General features: G+C 58.1%; 2 protein-coding genes across 2 annotated transcripts in view; both read right to left on the bottom strand.

Moving 5' to 3' along the window:
* MMEL1 (membrane metalloendopeptidase like 1) overlaps positions 1 to 2,323 on the bottom strand; it is a 44,579-nt gene extending 42,256 nt beyond the window's left edge. Inside the window, exon 1 of the mRNA XM_023215161.2 lies at positions 2,173 to 2,323. The gene's annotated coding sequence lies outside the window, so the exon portion shown is untranslated. The remainder of the gene's footprint in view (positions 1 to 2,172) is intronic.
* Positions 2,324 to 4,836: 2,513 nt separating this feature from the next.
* The window catches only part of TTC34 (tetratricopeptide repeat domain 34), a 39,454-nt gene continuing 20,630 nt past the window's right edge, over positions 4,837 to 23,660 (bottom strand). Inside the window, exons 6-8 of the mRNA XM_023215162.2 lie at positions 14,058 to 14,328; positions 13,033 to 13,247; positions 4,837 to 10,600 (exon numbers count right to left, since the gene is read on the bottom strand). Coding sequence (XP_023070930.2) covers positions 10,073 to 10,600; positions 13,033 to 13,247; positions 14,058 to 14,328 — 1,014 coding nt within the window. The 3' untranslated portion in view covers positions 4,837 to 10,072. The remainder of the gene's footprint in view (positions 10,601 to 13,032; positions 13,248 to 14,057; positions 14,329 to 23,660) is intronic.

The raw sequence follows: 23,660 nt of genomic DNA, 5'->3' as shown, positions 1-23,660 counted from the left end.
TGCATGAGTGTGAACGTGTGCATGTGCTCTGTGTGCATGTGTGTGCACGTGGGTGCTCTCATGTGTGCGGGTACTCTCGTGTGTGCATGTGTGTGACTGTGTGTGCACGTGTGTGCATGTGCTCCCGTGTGTGTGTGTGCATGATGGTGTGCGTGGATAGGCGTGTGTGTATACTCTCGTCTGTGCATGTGTGTGTGCACGTGTGTGCATGTGCTTTTGTGTGTGCAAGTGAATGCGTGAGTATGCACGTGTGTGCGTGTACACTCGTGTGTGTATGTCCATGATTGTGTGGATATACATGTATGTGTGTGTACTCTCTCGTGTTCATGTGTGTCTCTGTGCGTGAGTGTGCACGTGCAGGCGTGTGCTCTCGTGTGTGCATGTGCATGACTGTGTGTGGATATGCACGTGCGTGTGTGTGCTCTGGTGTGTGCCTGTGCGTGTGTGTGTGTGCGTGTGCACATATGTGAGCAGATGCATGGATATGCACATCCTTCGTCGGCACTCAGAGCCCTGCTAGGAAGCTGCCCGGCCCTGGAGAAGCGGTTGGGTGCTTTGGGCTTCCAGCACTTTCAGTCACCACACACAATCACACACCTGCTGTGCTGAGCCCCAGGCCTAACCCTGTACCAGGCAGGGCGGATAATGGGGGAGCAGCAAAAGGAAACCAGGCCCAGTCCTGCCTGCGGGAGGGTCAGGGACTGGCTGCTGAGACTGCCAGCACCTGGCTAAATGTGATTCCACCCCCTGTACCCCACCCACGCCCTTCTGTGGGCCTTGCCTGAGTTCTGTCCCTGACTCCCTGAGGGATTCTAGACATCCCTTAGCCTGTCTGGGCAGCACCCTGCAAAGGTGGCACGGCCAGCTCATTTCGGCGACTCTTCAAGGGCTCCCTGATCTCTGGTTGTGTGAGGAGCTGGGACAGGGACCTGGACCTTGCTCCTCTCCTCCAGGTCCCTCGCTCCTTCCTTCCTGTCCCCTCAACCACCTCTCTCAGTCCCTGGCCCTGTGAACCGCGGCGTTCGTGCAGACGCTTCCTTTGACGGCCTCTGCTGTGCCCCTAGACACCCCTGTCCTGCCAGTGGCTGAAACTGAACTTTGGAGTCATCTGCCTCCCTTGCCTGCCTCCATGCCCCGCGCCAGTCCTCAGCCTCCAAGCCCATCTCAGTTGGACCCTTTCTCATTCCCGCCACTCACTGCCTGTTCCAGGCCCCATCACCTCCCCTGAGGGGTCGGTCTCCCCACTGATCCCCACCACAGGGCCCAGGGGCCTGTAACTAGAGTTAGAGGTCATCACTCCCTGGCCCCCTGGTAGCCAAACCCTTGGAGGAAGAGCCGGGCCTTGCCCTGATGTCAGGACCCTGTCTGGCCCTCCTCCCCCTCTCACCATGCCCTCCCCCCACCCTCAGGCAGGCCCCCCTGGATTTCTCCCTTGACCCTCCCCACCCACTCAGGTGGCCCCCCAGATTCCTGCCAAGGTCCCCTTCCCAGCGGGGCCTCCCTTGGCCTGGTCTTGGGTTCAACTTGGGGAGCCTCATCCCCTCCCCTGCTCTGTGTCTCTCCAGGGACTCCTGGCCCCACCTCCACATCCCTTTGCTACTTCTTCAGCCCCCTGAGAACATCAGCTCCATGGGTAGGGGCTCCCTCTGTGGGGGCCGCTTCACCTAGACTGGCAACCCCACCCCAGAGACCTCGGTCAACATCTGTTGAGTGAATGAATGAATGATGAATGAATGGATCAATCATTCGGACAAGTCTGAGCTCGGCTTCCTCGAACTTCTTACTTTGATCAGAATTAATGTATCTGCTCTTGCATCCCGAGTTCATTCTGTCCTGCAGGCATCCACAGATGGCTCCATGTGCCCCAAAGGCACACACCAAATAAACACCTTCAAATTGAGCCGAGTACCCAGGGCAGGTGTGGAGTGTCTGCTGAGGCGAAGGCCCTGCGGCTCCCTGGAGACGCTATTGGCCTCTCCAGGTTACTATGGATGGGGGACAGCGGGTCCTTTGGGCAAGATAAACCATATGCCAGAGGGGGCTGCCTGCCTTGGCACAGGCGAGATGACACACAGGACACCCCATCTAGCCTCGTGAGAAAGGGGCTGGGCACTTGGAGAGGGTTTCAAGGCCCAGGAAAGCAGGCCAGGCACCTCCTTCAGAACAACTCACCTTTGTTCACTCAGGAGTGGCCGTCACCCACAATCAGGCCCCTGGAGACTGGGTCCCAATGGCTTGGCGTTAGGGTGAGCTGAGCCAAGTGGGTGGATTTCCAGGGATCGGGATGGGAGAGCAGTGGCTTGGGGCTGAGTTGAGGCTGCCTGCAGCCTTCCGGGCCTCCTTTGTGATGCAGGCGTGGGCTCCCTGGAGGCAGTGACTCCTGCCTCAGAGTCAGGAGGTTCCACTGGGAGTGTTGTGGGGGGGGGAGGGGCCAAAGGTAGCTTCTTGGCACCCGGGCTGCCCTGCCTCATGGATGCCCTTCTCAGGGTCTCTGGCCCCTGACTCCCAAGCCGCCCTCCTCCCTTGCTTCTGTCTCTTGACCTTTCAGTCCAAAGGGGCCCCAGGGGCTGCTGAGAGGAAGGCCAGGCCCTTCCCCCACTCCACACGCTCTGCTCTGCTCCTAACCACCCAGTGAGGGGGTTGCAAAGGCCTCACCCTGGGTGTTCTTTCTCTGCCATCTCCAAGGAGGATGGTGGGTTCTGGGGACCTTGACAAGGTGCAAGGGGAAGGGGTGGTCCTGAAGGGGGTGGGCGCCGGCTGCCAGGAGGGTCCCCTGCAGAGAAACTAGCCTGGGCTTGGCTGCTTCCCGCTGCCCACAGAAAACCTGTGAGGTTCAGACCTCGAGCTACAGAGGGCGGGCAGCCCTGGCCGGGGAACTGATGCTGGCAGAGAGAGCTGTGTGGCTTGTGGGGGCTCCTCAGTGATCAGAGTGTGAGCCCTGCACCCAGCCTTGCTTGTGGACGGGGGTTCTGGGCAGAGCAGGCTCTTTCTGATTCTCCAGGCCTGATGAGGTTCCTAGCTTCTGTGTCCGAATCCCCAGAACGAGTCCTCCTGCCCCGGCCTTGGGGATGTGTCAGCGCGTCTGGGCGGGGCTGGGCCACAGAGCTACGGGTCCCATGGCAAACCGCTCCTCACGGCCGCCCCGGCCAGATCGCCCACACTGGGTGCTGTTGGAAGCTTTGTCTATGGCCCTTTAGGTTGGCCAGGCCCTGGGAGGAGAAAGGCTTTGAGCTGCAGCCAGGCTGGGATCAGATCCCAGACACCACCCTGAGCCGGGGAGGTCTCTCCCTGGCACCTGCTGGCTGTCCTAGCAGCCCCCTGCCATCCAGCCCCGCAACCAGTCCAGGAGCTGCAGTCTGGCCTCAGGCTGCCTGGGCTGCTGGCCCAAATGGAAACAAGGTCAAGGCCAGCCAAGCAAGAAGCTGGGACCACCCTTTCTGGGGAGCTGGGAGTGGGCCAGAGTCCAGCCTGGCTGGAGGCTCCTGCCCTGGGGAGAGGCCAGAGCCCTTCCAAGCCCACCTGCCTGACAGCCCTGGTGCCAGCAGGCCCTTTCTGGATGTCACAGTGTTCTTGTCTCTAAGGTACAAAGCCACAGAGGGAGAAACAGACGCAGGAGTCTGGCCTATTCTCAGCAGGGGCTCCCTGGACTCTGAACCCCCCAAGGTCGGCCATGTGCATGCTCCTCCTTCCCCAACCTGAGGCCTGCCCAGCCCAGCAGCCCCCAGCCTGGCCCAAGACCACCTGGTGACCTGGGCTGCCAAACTTGGGACCCCTTATTCCCGGGTTCTCCCTGCTTCTAGGTGACAGCAGGAGGCTCGGATCCTAGCCTGGCACCTGCCAGACAAGAGAAACTGGGAAAAGAGGCTAAAGGCCAAGGAGGCTGCAGACCCCTAGACCTACCCCAGTCACTGGACACTCACAGACTTGCAGGTGCCCAGGGCAGTGCAAACCCAGACCCCCAAAACACCTGCACAGATGACTCTCCCCCGAGACACCCACACAGACCGCCGCCCCCCAGACACCCACACAGGCCATCTCCCCAAACACCTGCACAGACCATCCCCCACAAATACCTGCATAGATAGTCCCCCCCAGACACCTGCATAGCCAGAGCCCTGCACCCTGGAGGTGGACATTAATCCCATCTCTTAGGGAGACTGGCGGAAAACGGGTGTTCCCTGCCTGTCCTGCTCTCGGGGTAGCTTGTGGGATGTGGAGATCCGGAGAGAAGCCCTGGCTCAGGGGTCCAAGGAGTCAGGTGGGATGGGGGTCAGGGAAGTGCTTCCTGTAGCAGCCCTGGGGCCAGGGTGTGCCTCAAGGGCACTAGCCTTTGTCCACACTGCTGCGGGGCTGCCCTCACCCAGGTTGCTGTGTCCACCCTGCTGTGGGGGCTGCCCTCAGGCCCTGGAGACGCTTGCCTGTGACTGCCCCACACTCTCAGGCTGGGCTACTGGTGGCAGGTCCTGTGCTCTGGTGCAGCCCAGACATGCCCAACAGGCATTTCCTCTGCCCATTGGAAGCAGGGCCTCTCCCCCAAGTCTGCCCAGCTACGCTCTGGGCAGGAATGAGGAGCCCCACTTAGAGAAGACGCACAGGTCGGAAGAGGCTCACCAGCATTTCTGAGGCACACAGGGTGCTGGGACGACAGCCGGGCCTCTGGGGTGCCCACCTTTCTTGCCAGCTGCCTCCTGGAGTCAGGCCCTGGGTATCCAGGACAGGAGGGAAGGGGCCCGGTGGTCCCGCTGCCCCAGAATCTGTGTCATTGAGCCACCAGCCCATTCCCCGTAGCTGGAGCCTCTGCCCCCTCACGTGTGAACTACAAAAATCGGAGACAGGTCTCAGTCCATTTGGGAAGTTTATTTTGCCAAAATTAAGGATGCACGCCTGTGCCACAGCCTCAGGAGGTGCTGACGACATGTGCCCAAGGTGGTCAGAGCACAGCTTGGTTTCATACATTTTAGGGAGACATGAGACATCAATCAACATATGTAACATGGAGTTACACTCTCGAGTTTTGGATGAGCCTTTCCAAAGAAGGCAATCAGATATGCATCTGTCTCAGGGAGCAAGGGAATGACCTGAATGGAATGGGAGGCAGGCTTGCGCTAAGCAGTTCCCAGCTTGACTTTTCCCTTTAGCTTAGTGATTTTCAGGCCCCAAGATTTATTTTACTTTCACTCTCCTAAAAAGGGTTTTTTTTTTTTTTTAAAGATTTGTCGCAGAGTTGAACAAGAGAGAATAGCACAGGCGTGGTCAAGATTCACCCGGGAGAGGAACAGGGCAGGGGCACAGGAGTGTGGCCGCCTGAGCTGAGAGGCTGTGTGGCAGGTGACCATTGTCACCAGGGTCACTGGCCAGGTCACTTGTCTGAATTTTGTGGTTGCAACTTCCATGATCCCCTAGAGCTGTTTTTACCCAGCACTAATGAACAATTCTGCACATTGAATTCATGCTGTTAGAATCACTGTTGTGGTTTCCATCTCCCAAGTAGACTCCAACTGATACATAAATTCATAAGAGGAGGGGGTCCCCAGAGACAGGCCCTCAAAGTGACGCAGCCAGGTACCTCTTTGGTCACTTTGCCAGCCAGATATCTCTGGCTGGTGACATCCCCACCCAGGCCTTGCTTGGCCATGTTACCTGCTGCAGGAGGTGGCCCGTCCACTTGGCTTGCCTGGGCCACACCTGGCTTGTGCACCAGCTCAGCCTGTGGCTGGGCTGGGCATGTCCCAGCCCGCTTGTATTATAGCTTGTACCCATGTATGGCAGTTCGCAAGTTCTTGTCCCGTGTCCAAGAAGAATGAGGAGATGCTGCCAATCGAAGTGTGAGAAGGGCAGAGAAGAATTTTATTGAGAGACAGAACAGCTCTCAGCAGACAGGGAATGCAGGGGTGGTTCTCGACCTGAAGTCAGGTGGTTTCTCTCCTAGTGTGGCTGGGTCTGGGGCTTTTATGGGCTCAGAATGGGGGAGTGTATGCTGATTGGCTTGTGATTATGCAAAAGAATGCTTAAACAAAGGCACCACTCAAAGGTGGGCACGCCAGTGTAGAAAACCAATTAGGAAAAGGTAGGTACATATAAAACAGGTGAAGGGTGGGGATCAGTCAGAGGAAAGCAGCCAAATGGGAAGACAGGTTCTCAACCTGGACTGAGGATTTAATTTGTAGCTTGGCTTTCAGGCTTTAAACTGTCTTTGGTTTGGAGGTGGCGTTTCACCGGGAACCTGTCCCTGTCTGCCTAGGATTTGTCTGCCTCCTGTCACTATCAAAAGGTGGGATCTGGGGGTTAGGTGAGTGTGGTTGTTGCTTGGGCTGGGCTGCAGGCCCGATCTCCTGGCCAGTGGGAAGGGGAGGCTGTGTAGAGGGGCTTCACAGTTAACCAGGCCATCCCCCATGCTGGCCATGAGGCACCAGCAGAACTGAGGGCCTCGGGAGCCCAGGTGCTGCTGCATGAGGCTGTCACGGCCACGAGGATGACCACAACCACGAGGGCTGTGGGGGTCCCCTGAGTGTCCAGCAGCACTAACAGGAAGGAACCACATGCTCAGGTCTCTAAACTCAGTTTAAGTCATAGCCAGAGAATCAGGACTGCCACGGCTATGGAAAAGAGTCCCTTGTTCCTTAAAGCCTTGGGGCTGCTGCTGCTAAAACTCAGATGCTGCTAAAATCAGATGCACAATTTAACTCTGAGTTGTATGATTGCTGTGTGGCTCGCATTCACAGCCTCACCACTGGAACTTGGGCACCGAGTGGGAAGGAACTGGATGCTGAAGCTTGGAATGGGGATGGCTGGTTGGGCTCAGACAAAGCTGAGAATTGTGAACCCCCTGGTTCTCTGAGCCTCTCCTCCAAGGGGAAGCAGCTTGTCCTCCAGGGTCTGAGAGTAGCCTTTATGTATTTTTTTCGTTCTGCTTGAAAACCCTGTGATAAGCTTACTTGGCCAGGTGCCTAGAAACGATGTTCATTCCATTTAACCGCCACAGCCACCCTGTTGCGTCTAGAACCTCAGTGTGCTCCCAGGGAGGGGAAGGGTCAAGTACAAAGTCTGACTCAAGAGGGAACCACTTTCACACCAAAATGCTTGTAATATGTCACAAATTCACACGCAGAGACCTGGGAACTGTGTGGGAATGGAGGGTAGGGTACTAACGCAGCTGAAGCGGCTTGGCTTTATTGATGCAGGTACACTTACTAGAGATTCTGAATTTAATGAGCTAGCTCACATTAGCTGCCAGAAATGACTCTACCAGTTTACTTGGTTGAATTAAATCTGGATTTGCTGGCAGTCTACAGTTAATGAAAGGGAGATGCTGGAACGTCCCCAGTGTAACGTTGAGGCAGGAATCGTGCAAAGCAAGGGCCACCCTCCGTCCCAGCCTGATTTCTCTCCACCTCCAGCTGAGCACCGAGGAAGAGGCAGGCTGGGGGCTGCCCAGGGAAGCAGTGGATCTGCAGACAGCATGAGCTCCTGGAACGTCAGGGCCCAGAGCAGCTGTGGACATGCCCCTCCAGGCGGGACATCCAAGCTTTGGGGATGAGTGCATCCATGCCTTAAGGACTGCTTGTTGTGGGTGTCTGCTCAGTCCTGGAGCAACTCCCTTAGGCAAAGCCAGGGCTGGACCCCAGCAGGGATGGGCTAAGGGGAACTGAGACTCACCCACTGTGCTCAGGGCAGAGGTGGTGGGCCGGGGAAATGGGCATGTCTTCATCTGTCTGGACTGCCCCAACAGAATAGCAGAGACAGGTGGTTCATCAATAGACACTTATTTCTCACAGTTCTGGAGGCTGGAAGCCCAAGATGAAGGCGCCAGCTCATTCTGGTGAAGGTCCCTTCCTGGTTCACAGACAGCTTCTCGCTGGGTCTCCACATGGTGGAGGGGCTCGGAAGAACTCTGGGGTCTCTTTTATAAGGACACTAATCCCACTCATGAGGTTCCACCCCTATCACCTCCCAAAGGCCCCACTTCTGACACCATCACCTTGGGGGTTAGGATTGCAACACATAAAGTTGGGAGGGACACAGACATTCAGAGCCCAGCAAGGAGGCAGGCCAGGCAAAGGCTGATGAGAGATACCTGCTGGGTGAGCTGGTGGCGGAGGGGGCAGCCCCCTGGTAGGGGAGACACATGGTGGTCCCGAGGCCCTGGAGGAGCCTCAGTGGGGCTGGTATCTACACTCAGCCTTGCACGGACGGACGGGGCAGGACATTCCAGGCAAGGGGGACGGTAGGAGCAGGGAACGTGGTAGTGGAGGGCACCCCTGGGGGACGCCTCCCCACTGCTTCCACCCGGCCCCGACACTGGGGCAGGCCCTTCTGCTGTGACCAGGCTCTCTGCACCAGCCCTTGCCTCTGGCCCTGTGCCGACTCGCCCACCTGACCCAAGAAACTCGCGTGTCCCTGAACTTAGCTCTTGGGCTGTTGACAGGTGTTTGTTGAGTCCTTGAGCACACAGGTGAAGACAGAGACAGAGGGCGGATGGGGAGCTGGTAGGCAGAAGACGGACTGACCTGGTGCCTGCACTGGGGAACCTCGGAAGAGGGGGACTGTGTGAAGATTCCGAGTGGGGAAGGCGAGGAGCGGGGCTGAAGGTCCCCGTCGGGGCCCTCTTCCACTGTGGGCTGCCCATCCCCTAGGTGGGAGGCACTGACCCTTTACCCAGCCCCCTGTGTCCAGAGACCCATAGGCGGTGCCAGCTGATGAAGGTGCATGGGGGTTGAGGAGTGGGTGGCGCCTGAGGAGGAGGGGAGCTTCCAACCCCACCCAGCCCTGCACCTGCTGCCTGGGGGCCCTGCTTCCATGCAGGGCGAGGAATAGGGCCCCTCCCTGCCTGAGCCCCTGGACCAGGGTTCGTCAGATGATCCCAGAAGCCAAGTGGGTGGAGTGGCAGGGGGTCCGTCTGTGGGTGCAAGACCATGGAAGGAAGCGGCAGAGAAGGGGACAGAAAAGGGACAAATCCAAGTGCCCAGGAGGAGAGAGAAGCCAGGACAGGGGTGGTGGCCTTGTCTCCCCAGGGTGAAGTCAGGCAGGGTTCGGGGGCACGCTTTGCACCAAGCCAGACCGCCCAGCATGTCTCTCACCCATGGCCACGAGAGAAAGCCCTGGGCTGAGGCCTCAGTCTGTGACACTCACAGTGATGGGCAAAGGCTGGCCGCCTCTGCCCCACCCAGAAGTCCCCGAGCTCACTGGCAGCTGCAAGGCCTGGGGACGTTTAACCCACGTATAGGAACCAGCTGTTCTCTCGCTCTGTGGAAGCACCGATACCTTCCAGCAGCTTTGGGAGACGAGTCTGGTGGGAGCCTGAGGACTGTGCTCATCAGGGCCCCTCGGTGGTCCCTCTGCTTGGAAGGGAGGGGCCTGGGAGGAGGGAGGGAGTTTACCCCCTCCTGGGTTCTCGATGAAAGACCCCCATGAAAAGCACCCTGAAAGGTCAGCTTGGGGTGTGGGCTGGCTGGGCCCATTTGGGAGCTCTGTCTCTGGGGAGGGTCCAGGCTCTACTGGAAGCTGGCCCCAGGCTCAGGCCAGGGTCCAAGCAAAATGCAGCTTGACAGCCAAGGAGGGGCTTCTGGGGCTGGTACCGTCTCCCCAAAGGCCCCAGGGGTCTGGCCTCAATCCTGTCCAACCTGTAGGATCCCAGACCAGGGACAAGACCTGCGGCTGCTTCTTCAAGGTCTGAGCCCCAGGTGTGGGCCAAGAGGGCCCCAACTTCCGGGATGAGGCTGCTGGTGGTAGAAGGGACTGTGAAGCTTCTAGGATGGTCCCTTCATGTAAGTAGGAAGCTGTCCCCTTTCCTTCCCAAGGCAAAAGGTGTGAGGCTGGCTGTGCAACACGACTCATGCTGGGGTAGGGAAAGCGGGGTGTGGGGAGGGCTGGGAAGGGGGGGCGGGGGGGGGCGGGGAGGGGGGGGGGGGGGAGGGTTGGGAAGGGGGATATGGGGAGGACTGGGAAGGGCGTGTGGGGAGGGCAAGGCAGGTACCTCCCCGATTTGGGGAGCTGGGTGCACTCCTGGGCCTGGACATTGGGTGCAGGTGCTAGGGTGGGCCCATGATTAGGGCTGGGAGGGGGTTGGGCCCAGTCACTGGAGCCAGCAGCCTGAGGATGCCTCCCTCCGGATTCTGGCCTTCAGTCTCTTCAGGCCACGGTGGTCAGGGTCCACCAGGAGGCCACTCTCGGCCGCCGTCCAGGCCTCCGTGTGACGCTGCTCTTCCAGGCAGCACTGCCCACGAAGAAGGAACATTCGTGCAATGGGGGCCCGGCCTGGCTGCTTACGCAGGCTATTCTGGGCCAACGTGGGCGCTAGCTTCAGGGCCTGGATAAAGGCCCCTGCGGCTGCTGCCTCATCTCCCAGGCTCAGCAGCAGGCGACCCTGACAGCAGAAGTCCTCTGCCCGCCTTGGGAGGTCACTGTCCCTCAGAGTCTCCTGGAGCACACGGTCCAGGTCCCTGAGGGCCCGGCCAAACTCCTGCAGCTCAGCCAGGCAGGTGGCCCGTAGACGCAGGTGACAGGCACTGCTGCCACCGGCCAGGACAGACAGTGAGCAGTAGCCCAGCGCCTGCCTGGGTTGCCCTGCATCCAGTAGGGTGCTGGCTTCCCAGGCTGCAGCCTGCACAGAGGACACAGAGAAAGGCAGGGTGAGTGGGGTCAGCCTCAAAAGCCTGGCCGCCCCTGCCCTGCAGCATTCTTCTGCAAAGCCAGCCTCTGCTGGCTCCCTGGGTAGGGCAGGGCCCCAGGCTGCACAGGAGCTGCCTGCTGCTTCTGGAGGGGCTGGCTGGCCATGGGCAAGGGCAGGAGGGGGGACCCAGGGTAGTGGACCCTTCCCTGCAATTCCCACTGCCCCAGAAGCTGCCAAAGTGCTGTTCTGACCCTTGGAGGTCCAGCAGCAGTCCGAGGCCTGGCATCCTTGCCCACTGCACTTCTCCCTGGGCCTCGGATCAGGGACCTGGATTTACCTTCTCATGGTCCCCTCCTGGCAGCCCTACCACCCCACCAGCTGGGCCCAGGTTCCCTTGCCTGGGTGACCACAGCAGCCTCCTCCCTCCGTCCCTCTGGGCCAAGTCACCTCTCCAACAGGCCCTCTGAGGTGGCTGCTGCCCAGCCTTTCCACTCTGCCCACCTTCTGAAGGCTGTCCCAGGTCTCAGGACAGTGGCAGATACGGCCCTTGCCTGGTGTCTGAGCACCCTAGACCCCCTTCCTGGGGCTGCTCGACGGAGGGCACAGCCTCTGCTGTGGGCTGCTGCTGACTAGGCCTGTCTGCGCCCCCACTCCTCCCAGGCACTTTCCTGAACCCACCCAGACCCAATTGCCTCATCTGTGACCCAGTTTCTTCACAGAGTCAACCACGACCAGAAATCCGCTTGCCTCACTGGGCTCCTCCTCTGCTCAAGAACCTGCAAGGGCTCCCCACCGCCTGAGGAACACGCCACGGTGCAGGCCCCGCCTTTCTCGCTGGCCCTGCCTCTCTTCCAGCAGCCAGGCGGTCCTCGACGCTCCCTCCCGCGGGGAGCGCAGGGCACTCAGGACCCCGCCCGGCGCGGCTGCAGCGGGTGAAGCCCAGGCCCACGCCCAGGGTCCGTGCTTGTGAGCGAGGGTGTCCCACGGCCCCGGCTTTGCTGCTGGGCTCCCGCGGGGCACAGTGTGGCCTCTTCTGCCAGCTGTGAGCGGCGCCGAGCAAGGCAGGGGCTCGAACCCACGTCCCTGGCCTGCTGTGCGGCCCGCGGGACCGCCCCTCTCCCGGCCGAGGCACCTGACCCCCCCGACACGTAGCTCACTGCTCGGGATGGTCGCGAAGCCTCGGCCCGAGCAGGCCCCGCACATTTGGGCCGGGTCCACGGCAGCAGGAGGGCGCAGCCCGGAGCAGCTGTCGGACCCCGGGAGCCCCCGGGCCGCCCCCGCGGGGAAGGGGGCTCAGTCTGACCCCAGATGCCCCTGATCCCGCGGCTCGGGCCGCGCAGGCGCAGTGCCGCCCGGAGGGGTCCGCCTGCCCGGGCACGGGGCGCAGGAAGCCGGGCGAAACCGCTGTCGGCTCACTTCCGGGTCGGTCCGCGTCTCCAGGCAACCATTCGCGTCCCGCAGATTCTTGCCTCCCCAGGAGCCGCCTCCTGGCGCCGCCGCCCAGCCCCAGTCTGCAGCCTCGGAGACCCCAGCCCAGCCCCGCCTCCGGGCTCCGTGACCCCCGCTCAGGAGACCCCATCTAGCCACCTCCTCTGGGCTCCAGGACCGTGGCTCCAGCCAGGCTTCCCGGCCCCTGCCATGCCCTCCTTCCAGCTCGAAGACCCCAGCACAGCCCCCTCCTCCTGGCTCCGAAACCCCCAGTCCCTCTGGGAGCTCTGAGACCCCCCAGCCCGGCCGTCTCCTCCGGGTCCCGGTAACCCAATCTCAGCCTTGCTCTATCAGCCCAGAGCGGCGGCGCCCCCTCCGCATCACCGAACTGCCCCTTAAACACTGGTGTAGCCTCGACCCTGCCACGAGTTTCCTCTGTTCTTCCTAGCCTGGTTTCTGTTTTCCTAAGTGGCCCCTGAGTGCTAGAGCCGCTGGTGTCAGGAAGCATTAAAGAGGTGAAATCCTGTCCAGGCCCCGCCGGGGTGTAGTTCTGAGTCTCTGGGACCCCAAAGCCTGCTGTGCTCTTGGCCTCCCAGCCTGCCTTGTCCCCACCTGCCTTTTCCCAGCCTGCCTTGCCGCCACGTGCCTTCTCCCCTCCTGCCTTGGGCTTGGAGTGGGCTTCCTGCTGGGCAAGGTGCCCCTGGCTGGCTCAGTCTGGCCCTGAGGGCAAAGTCCCCTTCCCTCTCTTGCACCCAAGTCACCTGTGGCTTATACATCCCATACAAAGAGGCTGAGAGGTCGGTGGGGTTGTAGGGCCAAGGGGGCCAGAGACCGTCTTCCTGGGCCAGAACTGGGTACCTCCCACCCCACCCCAAACCCAACTGAAAACCCAACCGCAGAGACTGAAGAAGGGCTGCCGGGTGGACGGCCCAGGGGTCTCATGCCTGTGTGCTGGGGAAGGTTGGGGTGGGAGATCGGTGGGGTTATTTGCGCACCTGGGCAAGGCTCTGCCGCTCTGAGGCCTCCAGGAGATGCAGCAGGCAGCTGAGATCCGGGGCATCCACCTCGGCCAGGCCCTGCAGGTCCCGTGCAGCCGCTGGCACGTCTCCCTTCTTGAGCCGGAGCAGGCCCAGCCGGGCCCGGGCTGCCTCTGACGTTGGGGCAGCGTGCAGGGCTTCTTCCAGGTGGGTGCCAGCCTCCTCGTAGCTGCCTGTCAGGGATTCAGGAGGGACAGTCAGTGTGTGGGGTGGGGCAGAGGTGCAAGAGAGCTCAGACTTGCTGGCCGCTCCTTCCCTGCCCTATGCTGGCTCGCGGGGAGCTGATGATGGCTCAGCCCCAGGAAGAAGGAGCCGGGAGCAGAGATGCACCATGATTCCAGGCAGGTCACAGGGACTCACCTCTGACCCCACTCCACGATGCTGAGCCCCCTCACCATGGACACTACAAGGGGCTGCTTTCTCTCCCGAGCAACTAGAGGCAAACTCTGGGCCTGCTGGAGCAGAGTAGCATGCGGGGAGCAGCCCTGGGGTCCCTGAAGCCCTTGGTGGGCAAATGCAGACTGCAGAGAGAGCTCCCCTTTGGAATTAGCGGTGACATGGTTTCCACATCACCAGGGGATGTGGAAATGTGCAGGAAAGGCCTGCATGTTGGCACGTGGGGCTTATGACAGTTCCTCCTGGAACAGGGCCTGGCATCCCATGGGTGCCTGAGAAACAACAGCTGGAGGTGCGTGAATCAGTGAGGGGGCCGAGGGTCCGAGAGCTTTTATGGACCAAGATCATGCCTCGGTTTCCCCTCCATTGCAAGCAAAGAGCCAGCCGGGTAGAGAGGAGAGCCTTTTGAACACCAGGCCTCACACAGGGAGCAGGGCCAGAGGTCATGGGATTTGGGGTGGAAGGGACCTTGGAAGCTATTGTGGTCCACGTCTCTCTCTTCCATTTTATAGAAAAGGATACAGAGGTCAGAGGAGCGGGGACAGAAGCCCAGACCCTGTGTTTCCCACCTTGGGGCTGCCACATACCCCGTGCCATGAGAATGTCCACCAGGAGGAGGTGCCAGTCCAGTTGCCCTGCATCGATTTTGATCAGCGCCTCCCCCACAGCAAGGAGGCCCTGGGTGTCCTTGTCCTCGAGAGGGGCCCCAGTGTCCAGCAGCTGGCTCAGAAGGGCCCGGCAGCGGGCGTAGAGGCCCTGTGTGATGAGAGCCTGGGCTTCCGGCTTCAGAGAGCGGAGCTCAGGGACCACGGTCCCGGGGCCCAGCTTCAGAGCAGAGAGGATGTCGTCTGCGGCTTCCTGCAAGGTGGGAGGGTGGGCGGGTGCAGAGTTGTCCTAGGTGGAGAGACTGGGTGGAGGGTCAGAGTAGGACTGGCTCTGTCTTTCTCATTCCCTGATCTCCTTGGGATCCTAGAGGGTCTGAACATCCGCTTTCCGCCCCTTCCCGCTTTCCTGTGGCTGCAGCCTCCTAATATCCCTCCTGATTCTGGTTAGCATTTGAAAGGACCCAGCTCACTGACCTTGACCCTGAAACTTGTCAGGCCCAGAACCCCTTTTCTGAGGCCAAATGCTGCTAATTTCCATCTCCTGAGGCTGCCTGCGGTCTGCGAGCCCTCCCTGGGTCCCTCGCTCTCCCAGCTTGTAGCTGGCTCCCTCCATGCCTGTCCCTCCCCACAGAGGCATCTGTCACCTCCCAGTAGGGGATGCTGGATCTCCGTGGGGTATCCGGGTGCTCCTCCCAGTGCGTGTGGCCTTGGGGACACCGGAAGTGTAGAAAGCCCAGTTACTGCCCTCCCACAACTCCCAGGAGCGGCGGAAGGAGGGTGCCCAGCCCATCTGGTGCACAATACAAGGCAGGACACGGGGTGGCAGCCAGTTGGGGCAGAGGTCAGAGGTCTGCCAAGGGAGAGATCAGGGTGGAGCCGGCCAAGGCACACCCTGAGGGAGAGCCTGCAGGATGCAGAAGTGGACTTGGGCTGGTGCCTGAGGCTGGTGGGCACATGGGTAGGAGAGCCGAGCACTGGGCATGCCATCTGGAGGCAGGGAGGGAGAAGAGGTTTGCAGAGGCCCTGATCACACACAGGAAGCCAGGGCAGAGGCTGGGCCTGTTCAGGGGAGTGCTGGTGATCAGTGGATTGATCAGGATAAGTCATTTGCATCTGACCTTTGACCTGGCCATCAGCAGGGGACCACTAGAGCCTCTTCAAGGCTGTCCTCCTTCTATTGGTTCTCCAGGTGTCCTATTTGCTTGTTTGCTTGTTTCTTTCTTTCTTGTTTTTTTATTTTTATTTTTTATTTGTATTTTGAGATGGAGTCTTGCTGTGTCACCCAGGCTGGAGTGCAGTGGTGCAATCTCGGCTCACTGCAACCTCCACCTCCCAGGTTCAAGCAATTCTCCTGCCTCAGCCTCCTGAGTAGGTGGGATTACAGGTGTACCACCATCATGCCCAGCTAATTTTTGTGTTTTTAATAGAGACAGGGTTTCACCATGTTGTCCAGGCTGGTCTCGAACTCCTGATCTCAAGTGATCCACCTGCCTCGGCCTCCCAAAGTGCTAGGATTATAGGTGTGAGCCACTGCACCTGGCCCTAACTATGCCTCTTTATATTATCTTTCTAGCAATTGCCTTGCAGATTACAATACGTAGCCTTACAGCTATGAACAAGCCCCCAGCTCCCAGGTGAGCACCCTACCACAGTCTATGTACAGTTGATATGGTGCCACTTTACCTAAAATGTGAGATCCCCACGGCAGTAACTTCATTTGTCCCACAGTTTGTGTTATTGTCGTCATACACTGAGCAACACATTTCCTCATATAGTGCATTATTTCAAGTTAATTAATCATATGTATATTTTGAGACAGGGTCTCTCTCTGTTGCCCAGGCTGGAGTGCAGTGGTGTGATCTTGGTTCACTGCAACCTTGAACTCCTGGGCTTAAGTGATCCTCCCACTTCTGCCTCCTGAGTAGCTGGGACCACAGGTGCATGCCACCACACCCAGCTAATTTTAAAAACTTTTTGTAGAAATGGGGTCTTGATATATTGCCTAGGCTGGTATCGAACTCCTGGTCTCAAGTGATCCTCCCACCTTGGCCTCCCAAAGTGCTGGGATTACAGGTGTGAGCCACCACACCAAGCCTATTTTTAATTTAGATAGCTTTGTTCAAAGCAATTAAAAGAAGAAATAAATACATCCTTTTGTATTTGCAGATGCTTTTCATTTCTTGCAGCAGAGAATTTCTATCAGGCATCCGTTCTCTTCAATTTCACCACCTCCCCTCAGGATCTGCTGTGGGGCCGTTCGATGATGACGGACCTCTCAGTTTCCCTCGGGATCCGCTGTGGTGCCGTTCGATGATGACGGACCTCTCACCTTCCCTCAGGATCTGCTGTGGTGCCGTCCGATGATGACGGACCTCTCAGTTTCCCTCAGGATCTGCTGTGGAGCCGTCCGATGATGACGGACCTCTCAGTTTCCCTCAGGATCTGCTGTGGAGCCATCCGATGATGATGGACCTCTCAGTTTCCATTTGTGTAACGGGTCTTTAATTTCACCCTCGTTTCTGAAGGACGTTTTAACAATATGGGTAATTCTGGGTTAGTACTTTTTGCTTTTAGTGCTTTAAAGGTGCTGTCCCACTGTCTTCTGGATTCCATTGCTTCCGGGACAAACCTGCTGTCACTCACATTGCTGTATGTCATTTGCTCACTCTGGTTGCTTTTAAGATGTTCTCTTTATCTTTTGTTTTCAGGAACTTGACCAAGATGTGCCTTCTTAGGGGTGGTTCTCTTTGTGCTTTTCCTCTCGGGATTTGTTGAGCGTCTTGGGAATTTTTCTGCTGTTATTTCTTCAAGTACCTGTGTATATTTGCCTCATTCATTCTCCATATCCTCTGGGAGTCCAATCACATGTATGCTAGATGGCCTGAAATTGTCCCACTGGTCGCTGAAGTTTTCTTCATTTAGTTTTTTAATTTTTAAAAGTTTTTTAGAGGTCAGGTGCAGTGGCTCACACCTGTAATCCCAGCACACTGGGAGGCCGAGGTGGGCGGATCCAGAGGTCAGGAGATCAAGACCATCCTGGCCAAGATGGTGAAACCTCGTCTCTACTAAAAATACAATAAAAATACAAAAATTAGCCAGGCGTGGTGGAACGTGCCTGTAGTCCCAGCTACTCAGGAGGCTGAGGCAGGAGAATTGGTTGATCCCAAGAGGCAGAGGTTGTGGTGAGCTGAGATCGTGCCACTGCACTCCGGCCTAGGCAACAGAGTGAGACTCCATCACTTCTAAAAAAAAAATTTTTTTTTTTTTTTTTTTTTTTTTTTTTTGAGAGGGAGTCTCACTATGTTCAGCCCATGCTGGTCTCAAACTCCTGGGCTCAAGTGATGCTGCCACTTTGCCCTCCCAAAGTACTGGAATTCCAGGTGTGAGCCATGATGCTCAGCTCAGCTCTCATCATTTGAAACAGAGTTTTGTTTTTTGTTTTTTTCCCTGCTGTTCCTTAGATTGGATAGTTTTCTTTGGTCTGTCTTTGAGTTCACTAGTCCTGCTTTGGCAGTTTCCGATCTGCTGATATGCCTGCCTGGTGAGTTTTTAATTCCAGATATTCTGCTTTTCAGTTCTAGGATCTCCACTTGATTATTAGTTTTTTTTTTTTTTTTTTTCATTCCTCTGCTATGATTCTCCATCAGCTCACTCATTATAGCAAACAGTTCTTTTACATGTTTATGTCACTGCTTTTAAAAGCCCCTGTGTGTAAATTCCAAACATCTAAGCCATCTCAGGGTCTGTTTCTGTGAAGTGCTTCTTCTCTTATTATTGGTCCCATTTCCCTGGTTCTCTGTGTGCCTAGCAGTTCTTGGTTTTGTGCTGGGCTCTGTGTCTGGCATGTGGTAGACAGGGCTGTGGTGCTGTCCTGCAAGGGGGCTGATTTTGCTCTGGTGGGCAGGTAGATTACTGGTGGATCATTCTGGCCCTGCCATTCTGGCCCTGTCAGGCTTTATCTTGTACTTTGTTAGGGGAGGATTATTTTTTTGAACTTAGTCCTAAAGTATAGTCTTAATTTTAGGGTGTGACCTTTCTGGAGTCTCAACTGAGTTCCCAAGATGTTCAGAAAAGCCTCTCTGCACTGGCTGGGTTAGAATTCCAGCATCTCCCAGCCCTGCCTGACCCTGGTACCCCCATTCAGCTCTTGGCCCCACAACAGGTGGCCACTGCTGGGCAGTTGAGTCTTGCTCCCTGCCTGTGCAGCCCAGGCTGCAGACAAGGACCTGTGGAGAATTCCACCGACACATAGATACCCCTTCCCTACACAGCCCCTCTCCTCCCCTCCCCTCCATTGCCCTCGATGCAAATTCCAGCCACATAGCAGGCTGGGATGTCAATCTCTGTCCTCACAGCTCAGAAATCCACTGCCGCCCTCCATGGGCAGCGGCAGAAATGTCTCCCCAGGCAGGGAACCAGGGTGCGTGGTGCCTGCCTCCTGCGGCCTCCTGTCTCTCAGGGTCACAGCTCTTTGCTGCCTGTTGTTTGGTGTCTGGAAACACTTGCTCATGCATTATATCTAGTTTATACGGCTGTCAAGAGCCTGGAATGGCACCCCACATCCCCAGGGGAGCGTCTTACAGCCTGGAACAGAACCCCACACCGTCAGGGAGCATTGTACAGCCCGGAATGGCATCCACACCCCCAGGTGAATGTGTGACAGCCTGAAACAGCATTCTCCAACCCCAGGTGAGGATTTGACAACCTGGAATAGAACCGCACACCCGCAGGTGAACATCGGACAGCCTGGAACGGCACCACACACTCCCGGGTGAGCATCTGACAGCCTGGAATGGCACCCACGCCCACAGGTGAGTGTGTGACAGACTGGAGCAGCATTCTCCAGCCCCAGGTGGCCTTGCGACGATCCAAAACAGAACCCCACACGCCCTGGTGAGCCTCTGACAGGCTGGAATGGCACCACCACACTTAGGTGAGAATTTGATAGGCTGGATCAACCCTTGAACCTTCTGGTGAGCATCTGACAGGCTGGAACGGCACCCTTCATGTTCACGTGAGTATCTGACAGTTTTAAACGGCACCCCACACCCTCAGGTAAGCATCTGACAGGCTAGAACAGTACCCCACACCTCCAGGTAAGCACCTGAAAGCCTGGAACAGCAGATCACATGTTCAGGGGAACATTGTAAGCCTGGAATGGCACCACAATCCCCAGGTGAGCATCTGACAGCCTGGAACAGCACCCCACATCACCCAGCGAGAATCTGACAGCCTGGAACAGCACCCCACATCGCCCAGCGAGAATCTGACAGCCTGGAGCAGCACCACCACTCCCAGGTGAGCATCTCACAGCCTGGAAGAGCACCCCACCTCAGGTGAGCATTTGACAGCATGGAACAGGAAGCACCCACACCCCACAGGTGAGCACCTGACAGCAGGAAAAGTACCCTTCTCCCCGGTGTGCATCAGACAGCCTGGAACGGCATCACCACCCGCAGGTGAGCAGCTGATACCTGGAACGGCACCCCACACTTCCAGGGGAGCATCAGACAGCCTGGAACTGCACCCCCACCTTCGTGTGAGCATCTTACAGCCTGAAATGGCATCCATGCCCACAAGTGAGCGTGTAGCAGCCTGAAACTGCATTCTCCAACCCCAGGTGAGCTTGTGACAATCTGGAACAGGACCCCACAACCCCAGGTGAGCATCTCACCGTGTAAAACAGCACCCTCCACCCCTAGGGGATCATTTGACAGCCAAGAGTGGCACACCACACACCCAGGTGAGCATCTGACAGCCTAGGATGCACCAGCACACTTAGCTGAGCATCTGACAGCCTAGAATGGCACCAGCACACTTAGCTGAGCGTCTGACAGCCTGGATCAGCACTTCAACCTTCAGGTGAGTGTCTGAGAGCCTGGAACAGCACCCCACACCCCCAGGTGAGTAAGTGACAGCTTGGACCATCACCCCGCACCCTAGGAGAGGATCTGACAGCCTGGGAAGGCACTCCCACACCCAGGTGAGCATCTGCAACCCTACAGTATCACCCCCACCAACCTTCAGGTGATTATCTCACAGCCCAGAACAGCACCTTCTACCCCCAGATGAACATCTCACAGCCCGAAAACCTCCCTCCACCACCAGGCGACCATCAGACAGCCCGGAATGGTACCACCACTTAGGTGAGCCTCTGACGGACTCAAACAACAACCCACACCTTCAGTGAGCAGCTGAGAACCTCAATCGGCACCTTACGCTCAGGTGAGCATCGGAGAGCCTGAAGCAGCACCGCCCCCCACCTCTAAGTGAGCATCTGATGGCCTGGAACAGCACCTACACCCCCAGCTGAGCATCTGACCGCATGGAATGGCATCTTCACCTCCAGGGAGCATCTGACAGCCTGGAGCAGTATTCTCCAGCCCCAGGTGAGCATCTGGCACCCTGAAAGGGCAGCGCACACCCCCAGGTGAGCACCAGACAGCATCGAATGGCTCCCCACACAGCAAAATGAGCCTCTGATGGCCTGGAACAGCACCCCACGTCCCCATGTGAGCATCTGACAGCATGGGACAGAACCCCACACCCCCAGGTGAGCATCTGAATGCCTGGAGCGGCACCCACGCCCCCAGGTGAGCTTCTGTAAACCTGAAACAGCACCCTGCACGCGCAGAGGAGCATCTGGCAGCCTGGAACGGCTCCCCTACACCCAGGTGTGCATCTGTCAGCCTGAAACTGCACCCTCCACCACCAGATGAGCATCTGACGACTGGAAACTGCACCACATACCCCAAGGTGGGCATCCGACGGCATGGGACAGCACCCCCACCCACAGGTGATCTGACTGCCTGGAACAGCACTTCCCCTCAGGTGAACATCTGACAGCCTGAAACAAACCCATCGTGAGCCTCTGACAGCACAAAACAGCACCCCACAGCCCCAGGTGATCATTGGACAGCCAGGAACGACAACCCACATCCCCAGGTAAGCGTCTGACAGCCTAGAACGGCACCTGCACACTTAGGTGAGAACCTGAAGGCCTGGACTGACATCTTCGGGTGAGCGTCTGACAGCCTGCAGAGCAGTGACCGCACCCAGGTGAGGATGCTCCCCTGAGGTTGGGCGTCCCATTCCAGGCTGTCATCGTCCCCCGGGGATGGAAGGTGCCATTTTAGAGGCTTTTGGGTGTTCACACGGGGATGAAGGACGGTGTTCCGGGTTATCAGATGCTCACCTGGGAACGCATGGAACAGAACCCCACAACTTCACATAAGAATCTGACAGGTGGGAAAAAGCTCCCCACCCTCAGGTGAGTACCTGATAGCCTGGAACAGCACCCCACAACTGCAGGTGAGCATCTGACAGCCTGGAACAGCACCCCACAACTGCAGGTGAGCATCTGACAGCCTGGAACAGCACCCCACAACTGCAGGTGAGCATCTGACAACCTGGAACAGCACCCCACAACTGCAGGTGAGCATTTGATAGCCTGGAACAGCACCCCACAACTGCAGGTGAGCATCTGATAGCCTGGATAGGCACTCCACACAGCCAGGTGAGCAGCTAAAAGCCTGGAATGGAACCCCCACATGCAGGTGAGCATCTGACAGCCTGGAACAGCATTCTAAAACTTTGGGTGAGGATCTGATAGCCTGGAAGAGCAGTGCCTACCCAGTTAGCATCTGACAGCACAAAGCAGCACCCCCAATCCCAAGGTGACCATCTGACCGTGTGAAACAGCACCCCACACCCCCAGATGAGCGTCTGAAAGCCTAAAACAAGCCCCTGCCTGAGATGAGCATCTGACAGCCTTGAACTCCAGGCCCACCACCAGGTGAGCATATGACAGCCTGGAACAGCACCACACAACCCCAGGTAAGATTCCAGCAGCATGGAACAAGACCACTGCCCCCAGGTGAGCATCTGACAGCCTGGGAAAGCACCCTGCTTCCAGGTGAACATCCGATAGCCTGGAACAGAACCCCAGTTCTCTAAGTAAGCATCCGACAGCAAGAACAGCACCCTCACCCCCAGGGGAGCATCTGATAACCTAGAACAGCACCATCACCCCAAAATGGGCATCTGGCAGCGTAAAACAGCACCTTTACTGGCAGATGAGCATCCGACAGCCTGGAGCAGCACCCCACACCCCCAGGGGAGCATCTGACAGCCGGGAGCAGCACCCCACACCCCCAGGGGAGCATCTGACAGCCTGGAGCAGCACCCCACACCCTCAGGGGAGCATCTGACAGCCTGGAGCAACAACCTACACCCTCAGGGGAGCATCTGACAGCCTGGAGCAGCACCCCACGCCCCCATGGGAGCATCGACAGCGTGGACAAGTCCTGCCCCCAGGTTAGTGTCTGAATTCCTGGAATATGTGCTCTCCTTTTCCACCAGATGAGCATCTGACTGCCTGAAAGAAGCACCCCGCATGTTACCTGGAGTGAAACCAAGGCTCAGAGACAGGACAGGGTTGTTGGCCAAGAGGAGCAGCCTGCTGCTGAGCCCCAGCGCTGACTCAGCGCTCACAGCCTCAAGCCTGTGCCATGTCCTCCTCTCAGGGTGAAGAGGCAGAGGGCGTGGGGGAGGCGCAGCATCAGCCCACATCCTGGATGCGCAAGTTCACAGGCATGATGGGGTGAGGGGCTCCTGCTCCTACCGTCACTCCCACATGCCAGCCCTCCGGACCATGCCAGTCCTCAGGACCACACATGTCAGCAGTCCTGGCTGACTTTCCCTGCCTCTGGTCCTGTGGCCCTGGACAGAGCAGGAGGAAGGGACAGGATCCCGTGGTACCCCTTGGAGGAGGTTCCAGCACCTGTAGGCAGGTTTCCAAGGATCCCTTGTGGCCACATCCAGCTGTTAAATGGGCGTGTCCCTGCCAGCCACAGATGTCTGTCCAGTGCAGGAAAGGGCAGGCAGAGAGCTGGCTCCCAGCCCCGAATGCATGTTTCCCTCCCTGGGGCCCAGCCTGGCATGGAAGTCACGCCTGCCAGTGGGCTTGGGGGAAACTTGGTGCCCTGGGCTGGCAGCCCGCCCTGCAGCAGCAAGCATGGCCTCTGGAGACTGTCATCCCCCTGGCCTCTAGGATTGCTTTTCCTTGCTTCCTGGAACTCCAGCCCTGAAGAAAATCAGAAACCCTGGGAGGCACATTGCCTCTGTGCTGTGCTTTCACCCAGCGAAACATCAGGGTAGACAGCCAATTTCAACACTGCTCTTGGCTGGAAAGTGCCCTCGTCTCTGGCAGCCTCCAGCGAGAAAGTACAGGGCCCCGGAGCTGTGGCTGCCTCAGGGCAGGTCTCCCTCGTGACAGCCTCTTGTCATGGGCCTGGGAGTGGAACCCTCCCGCCCCTGCCCTGCATCCTGTTGAGTCGACAGCTCAGGCTGGTACCCAAGACCACAGGGGACGTCCCTTTTGTCCTGGCTGTTTATGGGCTGGAAGAACCACTGTTCAGCCACATCTCTCCCGCCCCACCTGCATTCACCCGAGGTTGATGGGAGCACTGTGGGGGGAGACAAGCAGGGGAGGGGCCGGGCAGCACCTGGCACATCCCCAGGGTGCCTCCTCTGATCCCCAGGAGGGGCAGCACCACCCTCCCCTTTTTCCAATTTGTTTTTATT

This window comes from Piliocolobus tephrosceles, chromosome 1 (genome assembly GCF_002776525.5).
Source record: "Piliocolobus tephrosceles isolate RC106 chromosome 1, ASM277652v3, whole genome shotgun sequence".
Classification (NCBI taxonomy): domain Eukaryota; kingdom Metazoa; phylum Chordata; class Mammalia; order Primates; family Cercopithecidae; genus Piliocolobus; species Piliocolobus tephrosceles.
The sequence above is the reverse complement of the archived record's forward strand: the minus strand, read 5'-3'. Positions and strand labels throughout refer to the sequence as shown.